Below are 14,937 nucleotides of genomic sequence, written 5' to 3'. Positions count from 1 at the left end.
GCCAGTTGGGAAAAGTTCTGATAAGATGTCTTCCTATTCCTCCAGTACCTTAAAGGATCCTCTGATCTTGGAATGTTTCTCTCCGACACTCTCCACAATACTAAGGGGTTGGCAGTCCCTTATAATAAAATTCAGGACTGCCTGGTCCAGAACAGTCTTCCTAGATGCTTGATTTCAAAATAATAAAACACATATTAATGAAAAAAAAAATGATGATAAAGCTGTTCAGTGTCAATATAGGCCTACCTGTGTTCATTCTCAGTGTCTTTGTCTCCTCATTTTCATGTTTGGCTCTGTAATGCCTAAACATTGAGGAGGTGCTTTTGTTTGTGTAAGAAAGCGCCGCAGAACAGATGCGACATTTAACCTGCATAAAATGAAATAAATAATTTACACTTCAACTCACATTGCTGTTTTTCCTATTCTGATAGATCACACTGAAACAAAGACAGACAAACTATTACCTTATTTGCAGCTAAAAGATCAAAATGATCCCACACAGCAGAAACATTTCTTTTTCTTTCGGGCTCCATTTTGTTATGGAGAGATGTGTTTGTTTGTTTTTAATCTTTGCGAGAGTAATTTCGTGTTTTTTGGTGGCGACTCGTTCCGTTGACAGATGCGGATGCGGTACTTTTTAAACACAGTTTGGCGCGTTTGTAATGAGCGATACAGCAGCTGTATCGATCACGTGACTTTTTCTTAAAGCGACGCACGCACCGATACAGGCTTCGCTAGGTGAGCTTGATACATGCGTCGGTGCGTCAGTGTTCCAGGACCCATCACTAGTGTTAACATGAATATGTTTCTTCTTATGACATAAAATAATTCCACGCTGTTCGTGTCTGTGGGTGAAATGTGAGCCCGATCGGCTCCTCTCAGCATTTTCCGTCCACTTGGCTGATTTCCTGTAAGTAGAGAGGAAGTGAAGCGAAGTGCACAGTTTAGCTGAGCATCCATTTAGTGTGAGAGAGCAGGAGGACAGTGAGAGCTGTGCTGAGGCAGGTGAGTGTTAACACCGCTCTGACATTACTGTGTCTCTGTGGCGGGAACAACAGGCTCCGTCAGTGGAGGCAAAAATAATCAGACTTTGGTTTTTCAAAGGAAACTACTTTATGTCGGAAGAGGCCGCGCGCTCATTGGATAACGACTTGTCAATCTTAAGTTATTAGCCAATGAGCGTACAGATTCACAGAAAGATCCGCCCCTATCACAGCATTTATAAAACCTAAAATGGCGACAGTGGAAAAGTCTCAGGCGGTTTCTTGTGTGTACTTGCGTTCTCGTGGACTTGTGATACGTCATCACTCACAGACCAAATACTGTTCCAATTCAAAATACGCATCAAGCCGTGAACGCTAAAAAGAGTCTCTGTCGGAGGAGTTCAGGCTGACTTTATGAAAGTGCGACGTTTGAGCCACTTCCTGTTCTCAGTCCCGGCGTCCTGATCACCGACGTTTCTGTTGCTCTGATATCTGATATTGATTATATCGGTAAACAGGCTGTAGGCAGGTCTGATCTGAAAATCCCTTCAGAAACAAACTTTAAGTAAAGAGTTTTATGTCCGTGTGAGGCCGCACGCTGATTGGATAACCACCTGTCAGTCTCAAGTTATTAGCCAATGAGCGCGCAGATTCACAGTAAGACCTTATCACAGCGGGGGGGGGGGGGGGGTTTAAAGCTAAAACATCGACAGTAAAACTGTAACGTGTCCTGTGATCTATAAACACTCTGTGATGAATAATCTGAAGTCATTTTGAGCCTGACAGTAGTTTCCTGTCACAGAGCAGAAGCTGCAGGCAGTTTTTGGCTCCTTTATATTTAATTTATTCCAAAATGAATCAATAAAGGTAGAAAAGAACTCTGTGACCAAGTGCAACAAATATAAGATGACATGTTTACAGATATTTTAAGTATTGATCATATGTAGAACACAGAGCAGGTCCAATAACAGAGTCATCCTGCTCACAAACAGCACTTTGGTTTCATGAGCTCACTTCCTGCAGTGATCCTCAGCTTCTCTCCAAAGGAGCTGTAACATGTGGGCTCCTCACCATGATGATGATCCCAAACACACTGAGTTCCTTCATCCACCTGATCATGTACTTATTAAATAATGTGATGGTTTTGGTGTTTTTCTAAAGACTTTGAGCCTCTAAAATAACTGGTTTGGACTTTAGGGCCAAAGCTCCAACATTAGAAACCCGTCAGTGTGATGCTTCCAGTACAACAGCACCTCTGAGTGTGTGTTTACCTCTCAGACTAACTCCACCCTGACATCAAGAAGATGGAGGAAGAAGACGGAGCAGCATCTGCAGCATCCAGCTGTGTGTCTGTGAGGAGTGACGGGGTCACACAAACACCTCCACATTACAGTCATGGACCTGCAGCAACAATGTAAGAACACTACTAACTAGGGATGGGTATCGTTTAGGTTTTATCCGATACCGGTGCCAAACCGGTACTTTTGAAACGGTGCCGGTGCTTAAATGGTGCTCAAACCGGTGCTTAAAGAATGGAGAACACAAAATTGGTCCAAAAACCTCATGTTCAGCTGTTTTTTTTTTTGTAAAAAGATAACAATGTTAGCCTTTTCTGCAGCTATAGGGCATATATGGTATCACTCTTGGCTGGAAGCAGTGCTTAAAAAATGGAAAAAACACAAACTTTGTCCAAAAACCTCTCATGTTTAACTGTTTTCCACTTTTTCTTTAGTCATTTTAGCCTTTTTGGCCAGGGTGAAGGGAGTATCTGCCATCAAACAAGAAGACAGCCGCATGTAACTACGACGGTGTTTGCTAGTTCACCTTACATGCATTAATGTAATAATGTGGTTAGCGTACTCAACAGGGGCGATTTTAGCCCATTTTTGGGGGTGCTTCAGCACCCCCAAAATGAATCAAAGCACCTCCAAAGATTTCTTACTTTTTTTTGACAATATTTGCTGTTTGTGTGGCACACTACTAAAAATATAAAAAGCATACAGTACTTAGTTGAGACGGAACATTTTAACAACAAAAGTATAGATAACCCCTCCCCCCTCTCAAAATGGTTTGTTCCAGCTCGCCCCCACTCTGGCTCTAGGGTCGTTGCTGCCAGAGCGATGGTGGCTGAGACGCAGCGGAGCGGAGGTGGAGTGCCTGGATTAAAACAGGACATATTAGCAGCATTTAACCTTCAGTTACTCTTTATGTAGTTAGGAGTCATGTTTCTTTTTAGCTGAAAAACATTACACCAGGTAACCTGCAGTGTTGAAAACGTGTTTTCCAATGATGTTTGCTACCCTACAATCCGTCCTGCTCTGTAGTAAATTCAGCGACATTTGACCGTCCTGTTGCTCCCACTGAAATGTATACAGCCTATTTAAAATCTAAAACTTAAAATTGTCCGTAGCCTGCTGTTGTTACCACTGTCCTGTTTGAAATGGATACTAACTAGCTAACTGACTGAATGCCCATTAACCTTATAACTCCTGTTGTGTGTGTGTGTGTGTGTGTGTGTGTAGAGAGAGACAGCCAGGTTCATAATGGATATAAGGAAGTTTTTTTCAAAAACAGGAGCCACATTCAGGTAAAAGTGTAAGAACAAATGATCCATCAATAAAGGATAATGTTGGATCAGTGTTTCAATATTTATATCTTTTATTAGATGTTCATGTGGTTTGGTTATTTGCCTTTTGGTTGAAAGTACACTGAGAGAGGACTTTTTGTTAGTGATCTTAATAGTATTTTTTCATATTAATGTAATTTTTTCATATAATTGAATCTATTTGTGTGTGATTGTCAGTCCAAAGAGGGAGAGAGGAAAGAGGGAATGTGAGGAGAAAGTAGAAGGTCAGGAAGAAGCAGGTAAGGAAACAGACAGGGAACAGTGACAGGCAAAACAGAAACTGTTAAACTGACAAAGAGAAAAAACCTGATTTTACTCACACAGTCTGGAAGTTGTGTCCTCGCTATATTAAAGCTGCTGTACAGAATCTGCAAAACAAACTGGGTTGAAACATTTTTGACCCTCTTTAACAACATTCCAACATAACATTATCATTGATTGGGGAGATTAAAATTAATGATATATTTTTATGTGGTTCAGCCACAACTCTACTAAAACCTCAGCCAGTAATAGGTAGGCCAACTTTTGGACTGTCCAGTTGTCTGTATGACTGCCTCATACAGACTTGTGCGGCAGAGAAACACTTATCAGTGTTTCTCAAACTTTTTACAGTGTGTACCACCTGAGAAAAATGTCAAGCTCTCCCAAGTACCACTATGAAAGCATGAAACTCATAAATCTTACAACACAATATTAGTATTATTAAATTAGTATCTGCAGTAAAGATTTTTTCATACATTGTATACATTCTACCACAGGCAAAGTTGCCTCCATTTTTATAGTTTTTTATGAATATTTTGTAATAATTTATTCTGTTTTGGGAGTGTTTTTTATGTATCTGTATTATATTATACATACTCATTAAAAGTGAATCTCTGTCCAAAACATGCACTCAGTTTACTTCTTACTCACTATGAGCATCATTTAAATAACCTTTATCAGATTTGATGATTTGTTACAGACTTCTCAAAAAACTGTTTTGCTTTTCTTTCACAAATGTGGGGATTAAATTGTGTTAAAATGTACAAAACAGTGATGTCATGTTTTGTGACGAGGACCCAGGCACAGAGAGACTTGATGAATTTAAGAATCTTATGATTTAATAAAGAAATTTGCAGACTTGCACAGAGATGGTAAAATTATGATGACTGATAGCGGAGATGAAGACAACAGAGGATGAGGACAGGGAGGAACAGGGGTTTAAATGCACCAAGGAGACAGTCAGAGGGAACTCGGGACAACTGGAGACATTTAAGGATGCAGGGACTGACAGAGACGGGGAAGAAGTCTCATCGTGACGTGTAAAGTTTATCTTGCCTGGCTGGGCAGCTCTCTGGGTGCTCAGCACCCCCAAAGCTCTGATCCTAGAAGCGCCCCTGGTACTCAACGTTAATTACACACGAACAACATGAAGCTACTCACGCAGAGAAGAACGGCTGCTGCTGCCATCATCATCCTCATCATTTCTGCTACACTGACAGGGCTAGGGGCCAGGACTCTACTCTTCGGGTTCGTGGGGGATGTTGTTAACTCCGGGTCCGATAACAGGCAAAACACCCGCAGTAGATGTGCTCGCTGTGAGGTCTCGCAGCAAGCTATCAAACACGGCGCATTTCTCGGCTTTAAAAAAAACCCGCTATGCGTCGCCAGGTGTTTCATCAGATTTGAGGTGTTACCTCCTTTGACAGTATCACAGTATCAGCTTAAAGCACTTGTTGCAGGCTGCTGAGTTTGCATCTTTTCCTGTGAAGTACAGCCAGACTTTTGATCGCTTCACCTTGGGCATTTTTAATCTGTAGCTCTGCTCTAAAAGAACGTACGTACCTGCCCCCGCCTACTATCCTCGGATACGTAAAATGATTGGCTAGAATTGGCTCAGGAAAAAAAAAGCACCGAAATAAAGCATCGAAATGTGCGCTGCTTTTTGGTCTGGTTACTACCGTTTATGTCAGAACCGGTGCCATCATGGCACCGGACACCGGTACCCATCCCTACTACTAACTTAGTCATTTACACATAACCATGACAGAATCATTGATCTGTGATTGGTTCAAACTGTTTGATCTGAGTTTGATTTTTATTGACTTGTTTTCTTGTTAAGATCTGAACTCTGTAAGTTTAAGTGAAGTCAGTGCAGCAGAATCAGAGAGAAGAGCTGAGAACCAACTGAGTTCATTCAGAGACAGAAAAACTGGCTGATGATTGGCTGACCTGTCAGCGTTATGAGGCAGACACAATATCACAGAGTGATCAGCTGATCATATGACTGTCAGAGAGAACTGATCAGTTATTGATGTTTGTGTTTGCAGAGGTCAGAGGTCACAGTCTCCAGTATCCAGCTGTACGTCTGTGAGGAGTGACTGGTCCAAAGACAGACCTCCATATTTCAGTCATGAACCTGCAGCAACAATGTTCTTCAATCATGGAGCTCAGCTGACCATGTAAGAGATCTGCTAACTGTAATTCTACCAGTGACATCATAATTCATTCCTAACGGTGGTCTGTGTATGATAACAAATTTCTAATAAAGCTTATCTTATCTTGCTAGTTTTTAATAAACAAGAGGCCAATCCAGCAAGCAGGTTTAGCTCCAGTGTTAAATGCATGATTAGAAAAAGAGAGCCATCATCAATGGAGCTTCGATGCCCAGACTCCCCATGGCATTGGGTTAATAAAGAGCAGAGGCTCAATTTTAATCTCGAGGAGCAGGAACACGTGTCACTGCTGACCGTGATATTCATCATAAAAACAGGAGGGAAGTGAAGAGTCATTGAATCAGCCTGAGCCACGCTGATATCACCTGGATAGCGTAGTGGGAAAACCCGTTGGGATTTGAATCCCGAGCAGGGTGTGAATCCAGTAAATATCAACAGGCTGGGCGACCCATGCAACCCAAGCCTTCCTCGTAGTATGTGCAAAAAATACATAACTGAAGCCTTACCAGCTCAAGCATCGCTTTGATTAGGAAGGTGTTGAGAAACCAGGACACACTAATAAGAAGTGGGCTGCTGGAACAACAAGCCATAAGTGGACAAGAGACGAGAACGGGGAACTGGTCCCCTAACCTCAGCAGAAGGAGTTACATGAAGAGGATGTGCGACCTTTTGAAGCTTTGATACCCAACATCTAGACTGATGACGAAACAACGAGTAACTCTGTGTTCCAACATTCAGAAGAAGGAACCACAATCACATGCTACAGCAAAGGGGAGCCAGGATGTCAGGTCAGAGTAGGGATGGGTACCGGTATCTGGTGCCCTTATTTCCTGAGATGTCATACACTTTGGATTCTATCCAATCATTTTACCTTCCCAAGGATAGTAGGCGGGCCCAGGTACGTAGTTCTTTTAGATTAGAGCTACAGATTAAAATGTAATGTAATTTACGTTGAGTACGCTAACCACGTTATTAAATTAATGCATGTAAGGTGAACTAGCAAACACAGTCGTAGTTACATGCGGCTGTCTTCTCGTTTGATGGCAGATACTCCCTTCACCCTGGCCAAAAAGGCTAAAATGACCAAAGAAAAAGTGGAAAACAGTTAAACATGAGAGGTTTTTGGACAAAGTTTGTGTTCTCCATTCTTTAAGCACCGGTTCGAGCACCGTTTAAACACCGGCACCATTTCAAAAGCACCAGTTGAGCACTGGTATCGGATAAAACCTCAACGATACTCATCCCTAGGTCAGAGGGCAGATGTCATCATCCCCACCCTCCTTCATTGGGTATCCACCTCCAAGAATAACTGGTGCACCGAAGGCATTGTGAGAGCAGCTGACCTGAAATAGAGATCATGGCTAAGCTGGAACCCTGGATTCTCTGTGGCTGATTACCAAGACTATACAAAGTACCCTCTGAAGGTATACTAGAAGATGTGAATGCAACATTACAGATAAACCCTACTACAACCATCACTGAAACCAACCAGCTGATCTACACCATGGCAGCAACGATCACGGAGAAGCTTAAATATAAGACTAACAGCCACAGGGAGCAGTACCCACTATGGAGAAGAAGACTAGAGGCCAAGATCAGGATAGCTTGGAGGGACGTTAGCCAACTGTCTAAGCTACAGGAAGGTGAAGGATGAAGAAAAGGAGGGTCCCTAAGAAGCACAACAAGCTGCCAGTACCTGAGACCTTAGAAACTGCCAAGCAAAGGCTAACTGCCTGAAGAGCAATACCAGAGAAAGAGAGGAGGAGTGACATGTTTAGCCGCATGTTCTCCTTAAATTGCTGGCTGTCTGAGTGGTGTCCCAGAAACGATGTGGGCTTCATAGATAATTGGCAAACCTTCTGGAGGAAACCTGGTCTTGTTAGGAGAGACGACATCCATCCCACTTTGGATGGAGCAGCTCTCATTTCTAGAAATATGGACCAATTTATTAAACCCCCCAAAATATGACTATCCAGAGTTGGGACCAGGAAGCAGAGTTGCAGTCTTACACGCCTCTCTGCAGCTTCTCTCCTCCTGCTACCCCCCCAAAAACCCATCTCCATAGAGACTGTGTCAGCTCCCAAACAGACAAAAAACAAACTAAAAACCAGCAACAAACAACTTAAACATAAAATAATCACAAAGAAAGAACAATACAGTATCCACATCTGAACCAAAGAGTAAAACAGTGAAATGTGGATTATTAAATATTAGGTCTCTCTCTTGATGCATGCTCAATCATCCAGGAAAGTAAATCTCCAAATGTTGATTCTGTTAATCTGGACGTAGCGTTTTGTGGGAGAAACGTTTCGTCACTCATCCAGGTGACTTCTTCAGTCTCAGCTGACTGCAGGTTTCCCCAATCTTATAAACAGTACATTTGCATAATGACTGAAACCAGCCCACTGAGGGAGCAATGGGCTGGGAGGTCAGTTCCTTAATCTTAATTATGCAAATTCTCATGACCATTGATCAACAATCACTGACCAAAACCCACTAAAAACACCTACAGGCCAGTGGACACTCTTTCAATGATGAGGATGTACACATCCTGGACAGGGAGGAACGCTGGTTTGAGGGCGGAGTCAAGGAGGCCATTTACGTGAAAAGGGAAAGACCATCTCTGAATCGAGGAGGGGGCCTAAGGGTACATCTGTCACCATCTTACAATGCTGTGATTGCAGCCATTCCCCAACTCTCTGTGAATGGGACTCATGGCCATTGATCAGTGGTTGTTGATCAATGGTCATGAGAATTTGCATAATTAAGATTAAGGAACTGACCTCCCAGCCCATTGCTCCCTCAGTGGGCTGGTTTCAGTCATTATGCAAATGTACTGTTTATAAGATTTGGGGAAACCTGCAGTCAGCTGAGACTGAAGAAGTCACTTGGATGAGTGATGAAACGTTTCTCCCACAAAACGCTACGTCCAGATGAACAGAATCAACTTTTGGAGATTAGGTCTCTCTCCTCCAAGTCTCTGTTAGTACATGACTTAATAAATGATCAACAAATCGATTTACTCTGCCTTACAGAAACCTGGTTGCAGCAGGATGATTATGTTAGTTTAAATGAATCAACACCTCCGAGTCATTCTAACTATCAGAAACCTCGAAGCACAGGCCGAGGGGGCGGTGTGGCAGCAATTTTTCACACCAGCCTATTAATCAACCAAAGACCCAGACAGACTTTTAATTCATTTGAAAGCCTGATAGGCCCATCCTCCTGCAGGCCCTCCACCCACAGGAGGTGCCATAGAGGTCACCTGCAATGTGTGTCAGTTGGCGACCAGGAGTGGAGGGCCAGGTGGACCGATCCCTGGCTACCAAGACTAACAATTGGGACACAGAATCTCTCCTCTGTGGTGGGGAAGGAGCCCGAGTTAGTGCATGAAGTTGAGAGTTACTGGCTAGATATAGTTGGGCTCTGGAACCAGTCTCCTGGAGAGCGGCTGGACTCGGTCTCAGTTCTATTCAGTACTTTAACAATTAACAATAAAATGAGCCTTCCTCAGCACATGCTTGTTATAAATGGCCAAAAGACGGTCCTGCGAAAGCCCTGAGATTTAACAAAAGTCCCAACTGATTCTTGTTCTTCAGAGTCATGTTACCAAACCAAGCAGCGATACAGAAAGACACGACAGATTCAATAAAACTTCTGTAAAACAAGGACAACATTTCAGATGAAACATTACTTAAGACAATACTTGCTAAACTCTCAACAATCTCAGTATCAGCAGCTTTAATGATGGTAGGTGATGAGCTATGAGAAGACTGTCTAAAATCAATAATCATGTTTTTTATGATATGAATGTAACATATGTGTGTTTGCAGAGGTCAGAGGTCACTGTCTCCAGCATCCAGCTGTGTGTCTGTGAGGAGTGACTGGTCCAAAGACAGACCTCCATATTTCAGTAATGAATCTGCACCAACAATGTTCTTCAATCATGAAGCTCAGCTGACCATGTAAGAGAGCTGCTAAAGCCATAGAAATTGTGAGGTAGACTGAAATAATCTGACATGTTGTTCACAGCAGAAATATCTCTGATAAGATCAATAATCTGTGTTTGTGTTGATCTGTGGCGGCCGCAGCCGTGTTGGTACCAACAGAACAATCAGCTGTTTGTGATGATGTCACATTTCTGTAAAGGAGCTCACAGTCTGATAGAAATTTGTGAGTGATGGACGATCAGCTGTTTATATGGTGTTCATGTCAGAATCTATCAGTAACTGATGTTTGTGTTTGCAGGGGTCAGAGGTCACAGTCTCCAGTATCCAGCTGTGTGTCTGTGAGGAGTGACTGGTCCAAAGAAAGACCTCCAGACTTCAGTAATGAACCTGCACCAACAATGTAAGGAAACTATTATTCTGTGTTTAGATCCTGTAATCTAGGAGAATCGAGTCTGCTGGCTTCATGATCCTGTCAGCATGTGTGGCAGAGAAGGACCCAAATTCAAGGCTCAGGAAACATGATGGAAAAACTCAAAAACAGCTTTATTACTGATAACCTGAAAAATAATAAAACACGAGCCAGACTGAAAGTATGATGAGGAGGAACACAACAAAGAACCGAGGAAAACTCATTAACACACACAGGATGATGAGGGAACAGAGCTGAAACTAATGAGACAGGGAAAGCAAAACTGAACAAAGTGCACACAAGATGAGAGAATGTCAAAATAAAACAGGAAATGACTGACACTGAGAGCCAGACACAAGCTGTGTCCCAAAACGTCGGCTGCATCCTTCAAAGGCCACATTTGAAGGCCGACTACGTCACAACCAGGCGACGAAGGCTGTCCCAGTTCGTCGTCTCGTTCAAATGCGTCCTTCATTTCCCCGAATTTGAAGGATGGGTCGGGTGTGTCCTTCGTGGCCCACCATATCCCAGAATTCATAGCGCGGCCCAGCCAATTTTCAGCTGCCAACAATGGCGGCCGCTACTAACTTTCAATATTACTCTTATTGATCTTTCTGGGTCACAAAATAAACTTTTAACATATTTTCAGGCGAGAAAGTAGCTGTGTAAACTTCAAATATCTGCTCGGTTTATCAAGACATCGCATATTTGCAAAAGTGTGCCGACGTTTTCAGAGACGTCTGTTACCCACCAGCTCGATAGCAAACTGGGGGATTCAATGGTCACTCGAGCCGGCGAGAGCAGCGGACTCCCGGCGTCATCGTTTTCAGACCCCCGCTCTTTCGCTACTCAGGTTAAACATGATATATAAGTCACTCGGATAACTTAAAAATGTAATTGTTTGGCTTTTTTCGGTGTTTTATTTGTTCGTGAGTAAATCGGGTTGGCTGAGATCAAAGTTATTAGATTATTAGATTAAATAAAACTTTATTAATCCCCCGGGTGGTTTTCACACAGCTGAATAAACGTCAAACAGAAAACTGATTAAACAGACGTGTGAGATGGTCGAGAGTTTACGCCAGTGTCCTGTTATATTTTAGATAGCAAGGAGCAGACGGCCGAGTTTATTAAACTCCACCGACACAGCGGTGACGCAAATCTGAAGGCTAGCCCGTCCCATTTCACAGCCTCGCACTTCCGGCCTTCTCGGTCTTCGAAGGACCCGGCCCACGTAGACCGCGAAGGCTGGGTTCTCTGAAGGATGCGGCTTACGTTTTGGGACACAGCTGTAAACTTGACAGACAGACAGAAGACAGGAACAGGAATCCAACCTATCAGCTAAGCAAACAGGGAGCGAACAACACAGAATCACCACAGGGACGTAAATAAAACTCTATAACCAGAACACAACATGATGCAGACATGATGATCCAACAACATACATACAAAACCCAAACATGCCCAAACTCAGAACCATCAGCACCTGATTTGACCTTGAGGAAGAGGTCAGAGGTCAGAGTAATGTGGTAATTAGAATCCATGTATATCCCTACAGGTCTGTATGTTGGCAGTAAGGAACATAGTTTTAAACAGCTCTATAGTATTATTATCAGTTTGACCTCCAGATCAATCTGTGACCTCTTGATCTCTTCTTCTCTCTCCGTGTTCACACACCTCTCTGTGTTTAATCATTAGTTATTATTAACCTCTGTCTCTCTTCCACAGCATGTCTTTATCCTGCCCTCCTCCTCTCACATGGCCCCGCCCCTCCCTGAGCCTGGTTCTGCTGGAGGTTTCTTCCTGTTAAAAGGGAGTTTTTCCTTCCCACTGTCGCCAAAGTGCTTGCTCATAGGGGGTCATATGATTGTTGGGTTTTCTCTGTATGTATTATTGTAGTGTCTACCTATAAAGCGCCTTGAAGCGACTGTTGTTGTGGTTTAATGCTGTATAAATAAAGCTGAATTGAATTGAAATTGAAGGAGAGGTCAGAGGTCAAATGTGACATGACATTTTAAACATGTACACAGTGCTTTCTGTACTAACGTGCAGACAGAATGACACAAAATCATATCCTCCTTGTTTTCCTGTGAACGTCTCTGCATTATCTAGTTTGTGTGTTTAGAGTTACTTCAAAGATTTTAACCAGAGAATTTATCAGTAATTGATGTGTTTGTGTTTGCAGAGGTCAGAGGTCACAGTCTCCAGTATCCAGCTGTGTGTCTGTGAGGAGTGACTGGTCCAAAGAAAGACCTCCAGACTTCAGTAATGAACCTGCAGCAACAATGTTCTTCAATCATGGACCCCAGCTGACCATGTAAGAGATCTGCTAACTGTAATTCTACCACTGACATCATCTTATCTTATCTTGCTAGTTTTTAATAAATTGTGTGTTTGAACAGGGGACATTTGTCAAACACTCGGTGAAGACTCAAACACAGACTCGCAGGCAAAAAGCAAATCTTTATTTAGGCCTGTTTCACAATCTAGAGTTTAAAAGTCAAGAAGATGATAAAGAAACCAAAATCTACAGACTTCATAGACAGAACGTCAGATAAATGATTCCATCACATTTTAAAAGAAAGTATCAGGATAATAATCTGAACTGAGTCATCAGAAACAGAAAGATGGTCTCAACAGGCCACTGAGCTGATCTCCAAAGAAAGAAGAAGATTGAAGAGTCCGAGGCTGTTTGTTTGTCACAGGCATCGTCAAACACGTCCAACACAGTGAAATGTGCTGAGCTGCTCCTGTGACTGGACAAAACATTAGAAACAATCATTAAATGAAATAATGAAACATTGTGCAGATGTAATGTTAAAGTGCTTTGTGCCACATTAGCACAGCATGTACTGACAGAGCAGTGTAGATGAGCAAAGTGATGTAAACAGAGTAAGTGAGCAGAGTAATATCAGCAGTAATGAAGCAGCAGGATCAGTGCAGCAGCGTGTGACGTCATAATGAATCAGATATGATCTGAAATATGACAGTGAGACAAGAACATGATGTGAGGTCCTGTTTAAACCCTGATGGTGCTGCTATGAGGGGAGCACGTTCTGATGTAGGACTTGGATGGTCTGAGGATAGAAGCTCCTCTCTGTTTGTGTCCTGATGCTGCAGAAGCTTCTGCCTGATTGTAGGAGCTGAAGCAGCATCATCCCAGAGGTGAAGCTGCTCTGTGTGCAGACCTGAGGTCAGATTCCTCCAGGCTGATGTTCAGCATCTACAGAAACGTGTGGTTGTAGTTATTGCTGCTCTGTGTGCTGACAGCAGATACTCAGAACAAAGCGCTGCACACGTGTTCTTTACAAACATCTGTACATAGAAAACATGGATGATGGCAGTGAATGAACACGTTTCTGTCATTTGTTTCATTGGCTGCTTTTTTCTTCCTGTGTTCATGTGATGAATGTCTGACACATAAACAGGTTTGTAATCAAACATCACATCATCAGGGAGGCATCATGAAACAAAGTTACTGCTGGAGGCTGAACTCAGTTTGTAATGTTCAAAAATATAACTCAGATCATTTCAAAGCTTTTAGTTCTTCTTCTTCACTTCTGTAAAATAAGAGAAAGAAAATCAGAACCCAGAAGTTCACTTCCTGCTGACTGAACTCTTTCAAAATAAAGCTGAAAGCTCTGGATGTGACGCCGCTGCTCCACCACAGTTTTTAGAGGAGGTCAAAGGTCAGGTCAAAGTGATGGATCCCAAACTTCCAGTACATCCAGTGAAGGACATAATCAGCTCTGTGATGAAGGCTTTTACTGTGGAGTTTGTTGGCTGATCACTCTGTGTTTAATAAGACAGGAACAGCAAAGGAAACTTGGATTCTGAACTCAAACACAAGTTTCTCCACTTTGACTTTTCTCTGTGACCATCAGAGCTTCTGCACAGTGTCATCAAATCTGGATGTTTGTCACTGACAGTCAATGATTTTAGTGATAAAGAAATGTGTTCACAGAGGGAGGAAGAGGAAGAGGAGTGGTGTTTGTGAGGAGGAGCAGCTGTCCTGCTGTGCTTTGTGTCAGGACGTCCTGAAGGATCCAGTCTCTACCAGCTGTGGACACTGGTTCTGCAGACAGTGCATCTCCTCATACTGGGACCAGTCTGCTTCATCAGGAGACTCCTCCTGTCCCCAGTGTGGAGAAAGATCCAGAACCAGAGCTGGACTGCAGACAGCCAGTCAGAGCAGCTGTGTACAAAGTAAGACTGAACATCTGTCTGCTGATGGACTCAATTCTGAAAACTGGACTTCTTGTTGTTGTTCAGACATTGAAGAGTTTTCTTTCTGTTTTTCTTTCTTTCAGCAGATGTTGGTCTGCAGGAGGTTTTAGATGAACATAAGATCAGTCTGAGGAGGAGATGTGAGCGTGTGACTGAAGGAAGTGATGAAACAGGAAGTAGAACCCTCCTCAACAGGATCTACACTGAGCTCTACATCACAGAGGGACAGAGTGAAGAGGTTCATACCCAACATGAGGTGAGGCAGCTGGAGACAGCTTCCAAGATGGACGCCCTCCATGGCGCTCCAATC

General features: G+C 42.9%; 1 protein-coding gene across 1 annotated transcript; it reads left to right on the top strand.

Annotated features, from left to right (window-relative positions):
• The first annotated feature begins 721 nt into the window (after positions 1 to 721).
• On the top strand, positions 722 to 13,874 carry LOC120437390. Its single transcript, XM_039607924.1, has 7 exons — positions 722 to 1,005; positions 2,262 to 2,397; positions 5,919 to 6,050; positions 9,878 to 10,009; positions 10,293 to 10,394; positions 12,586 to 12,717; positions 12,803 to 13,874. Exons 2-7 carry the CDS (start codon positions 2,288 to 2,290, stop codon positions 12,825 to 12,827), a joined length of 633 nt encoding a protein of 210 aa, XP_039463858.1. The 5' UTR covers positions 722 to 1,005; positions 2,262 to 2,287; the 3' UTR covers positions 12,828 to 13,874.
• Positions 13,875 to 14,937: the final 1,063 nt, after the last annotated feature.

Source organism: Oreochromis aureus, linkage group 3 (genome assembly GCF_013358895.1).
Source record: "Oreochromis aureus strain Israel breed Guangdong linkage group 3, ZZ_aureus, whole genome shotgun sequence".
NCBI lineage: Eukaryota > Metazoa > Chordata > Actinopteri > Cichliformes > Cichlidae > Oreochromis > Oreochromis aureus.
The sequence above is the reverse complement of the archived record's forward strand: the minus strand, read 5'-3'. Positions and strand labels throughout refer to the sequence as shown.

What these genes read in the sequence shown, in the direction of transcription:
- LOC120437390 (XM_039607924.1), top strand. Translation starts at nt 2,288, where the DNA reads ATGGAGGAAGAAGACGGAGCAGCATCTGCAGCATCCAGCTGTGTGTCT. An exon ending in CATGGAGCTCAGCTGACCAT is followed by an intron (nt 6,051 to 9,877) that starts GTAAGAGATCTG and finishes GTGTGTTTGCAG; the next exon opens with AGGTCAGAGGTCACTGTCTC. An exon ending in CATGGACCCCAGCTGACCAT is followed by an intron (nt 12,718 to 12,802) that starts GTAAGAGATCTG and finishes GTGTTTGAACAG; the next exon opens with GGGACATTTGTCAAACACTC.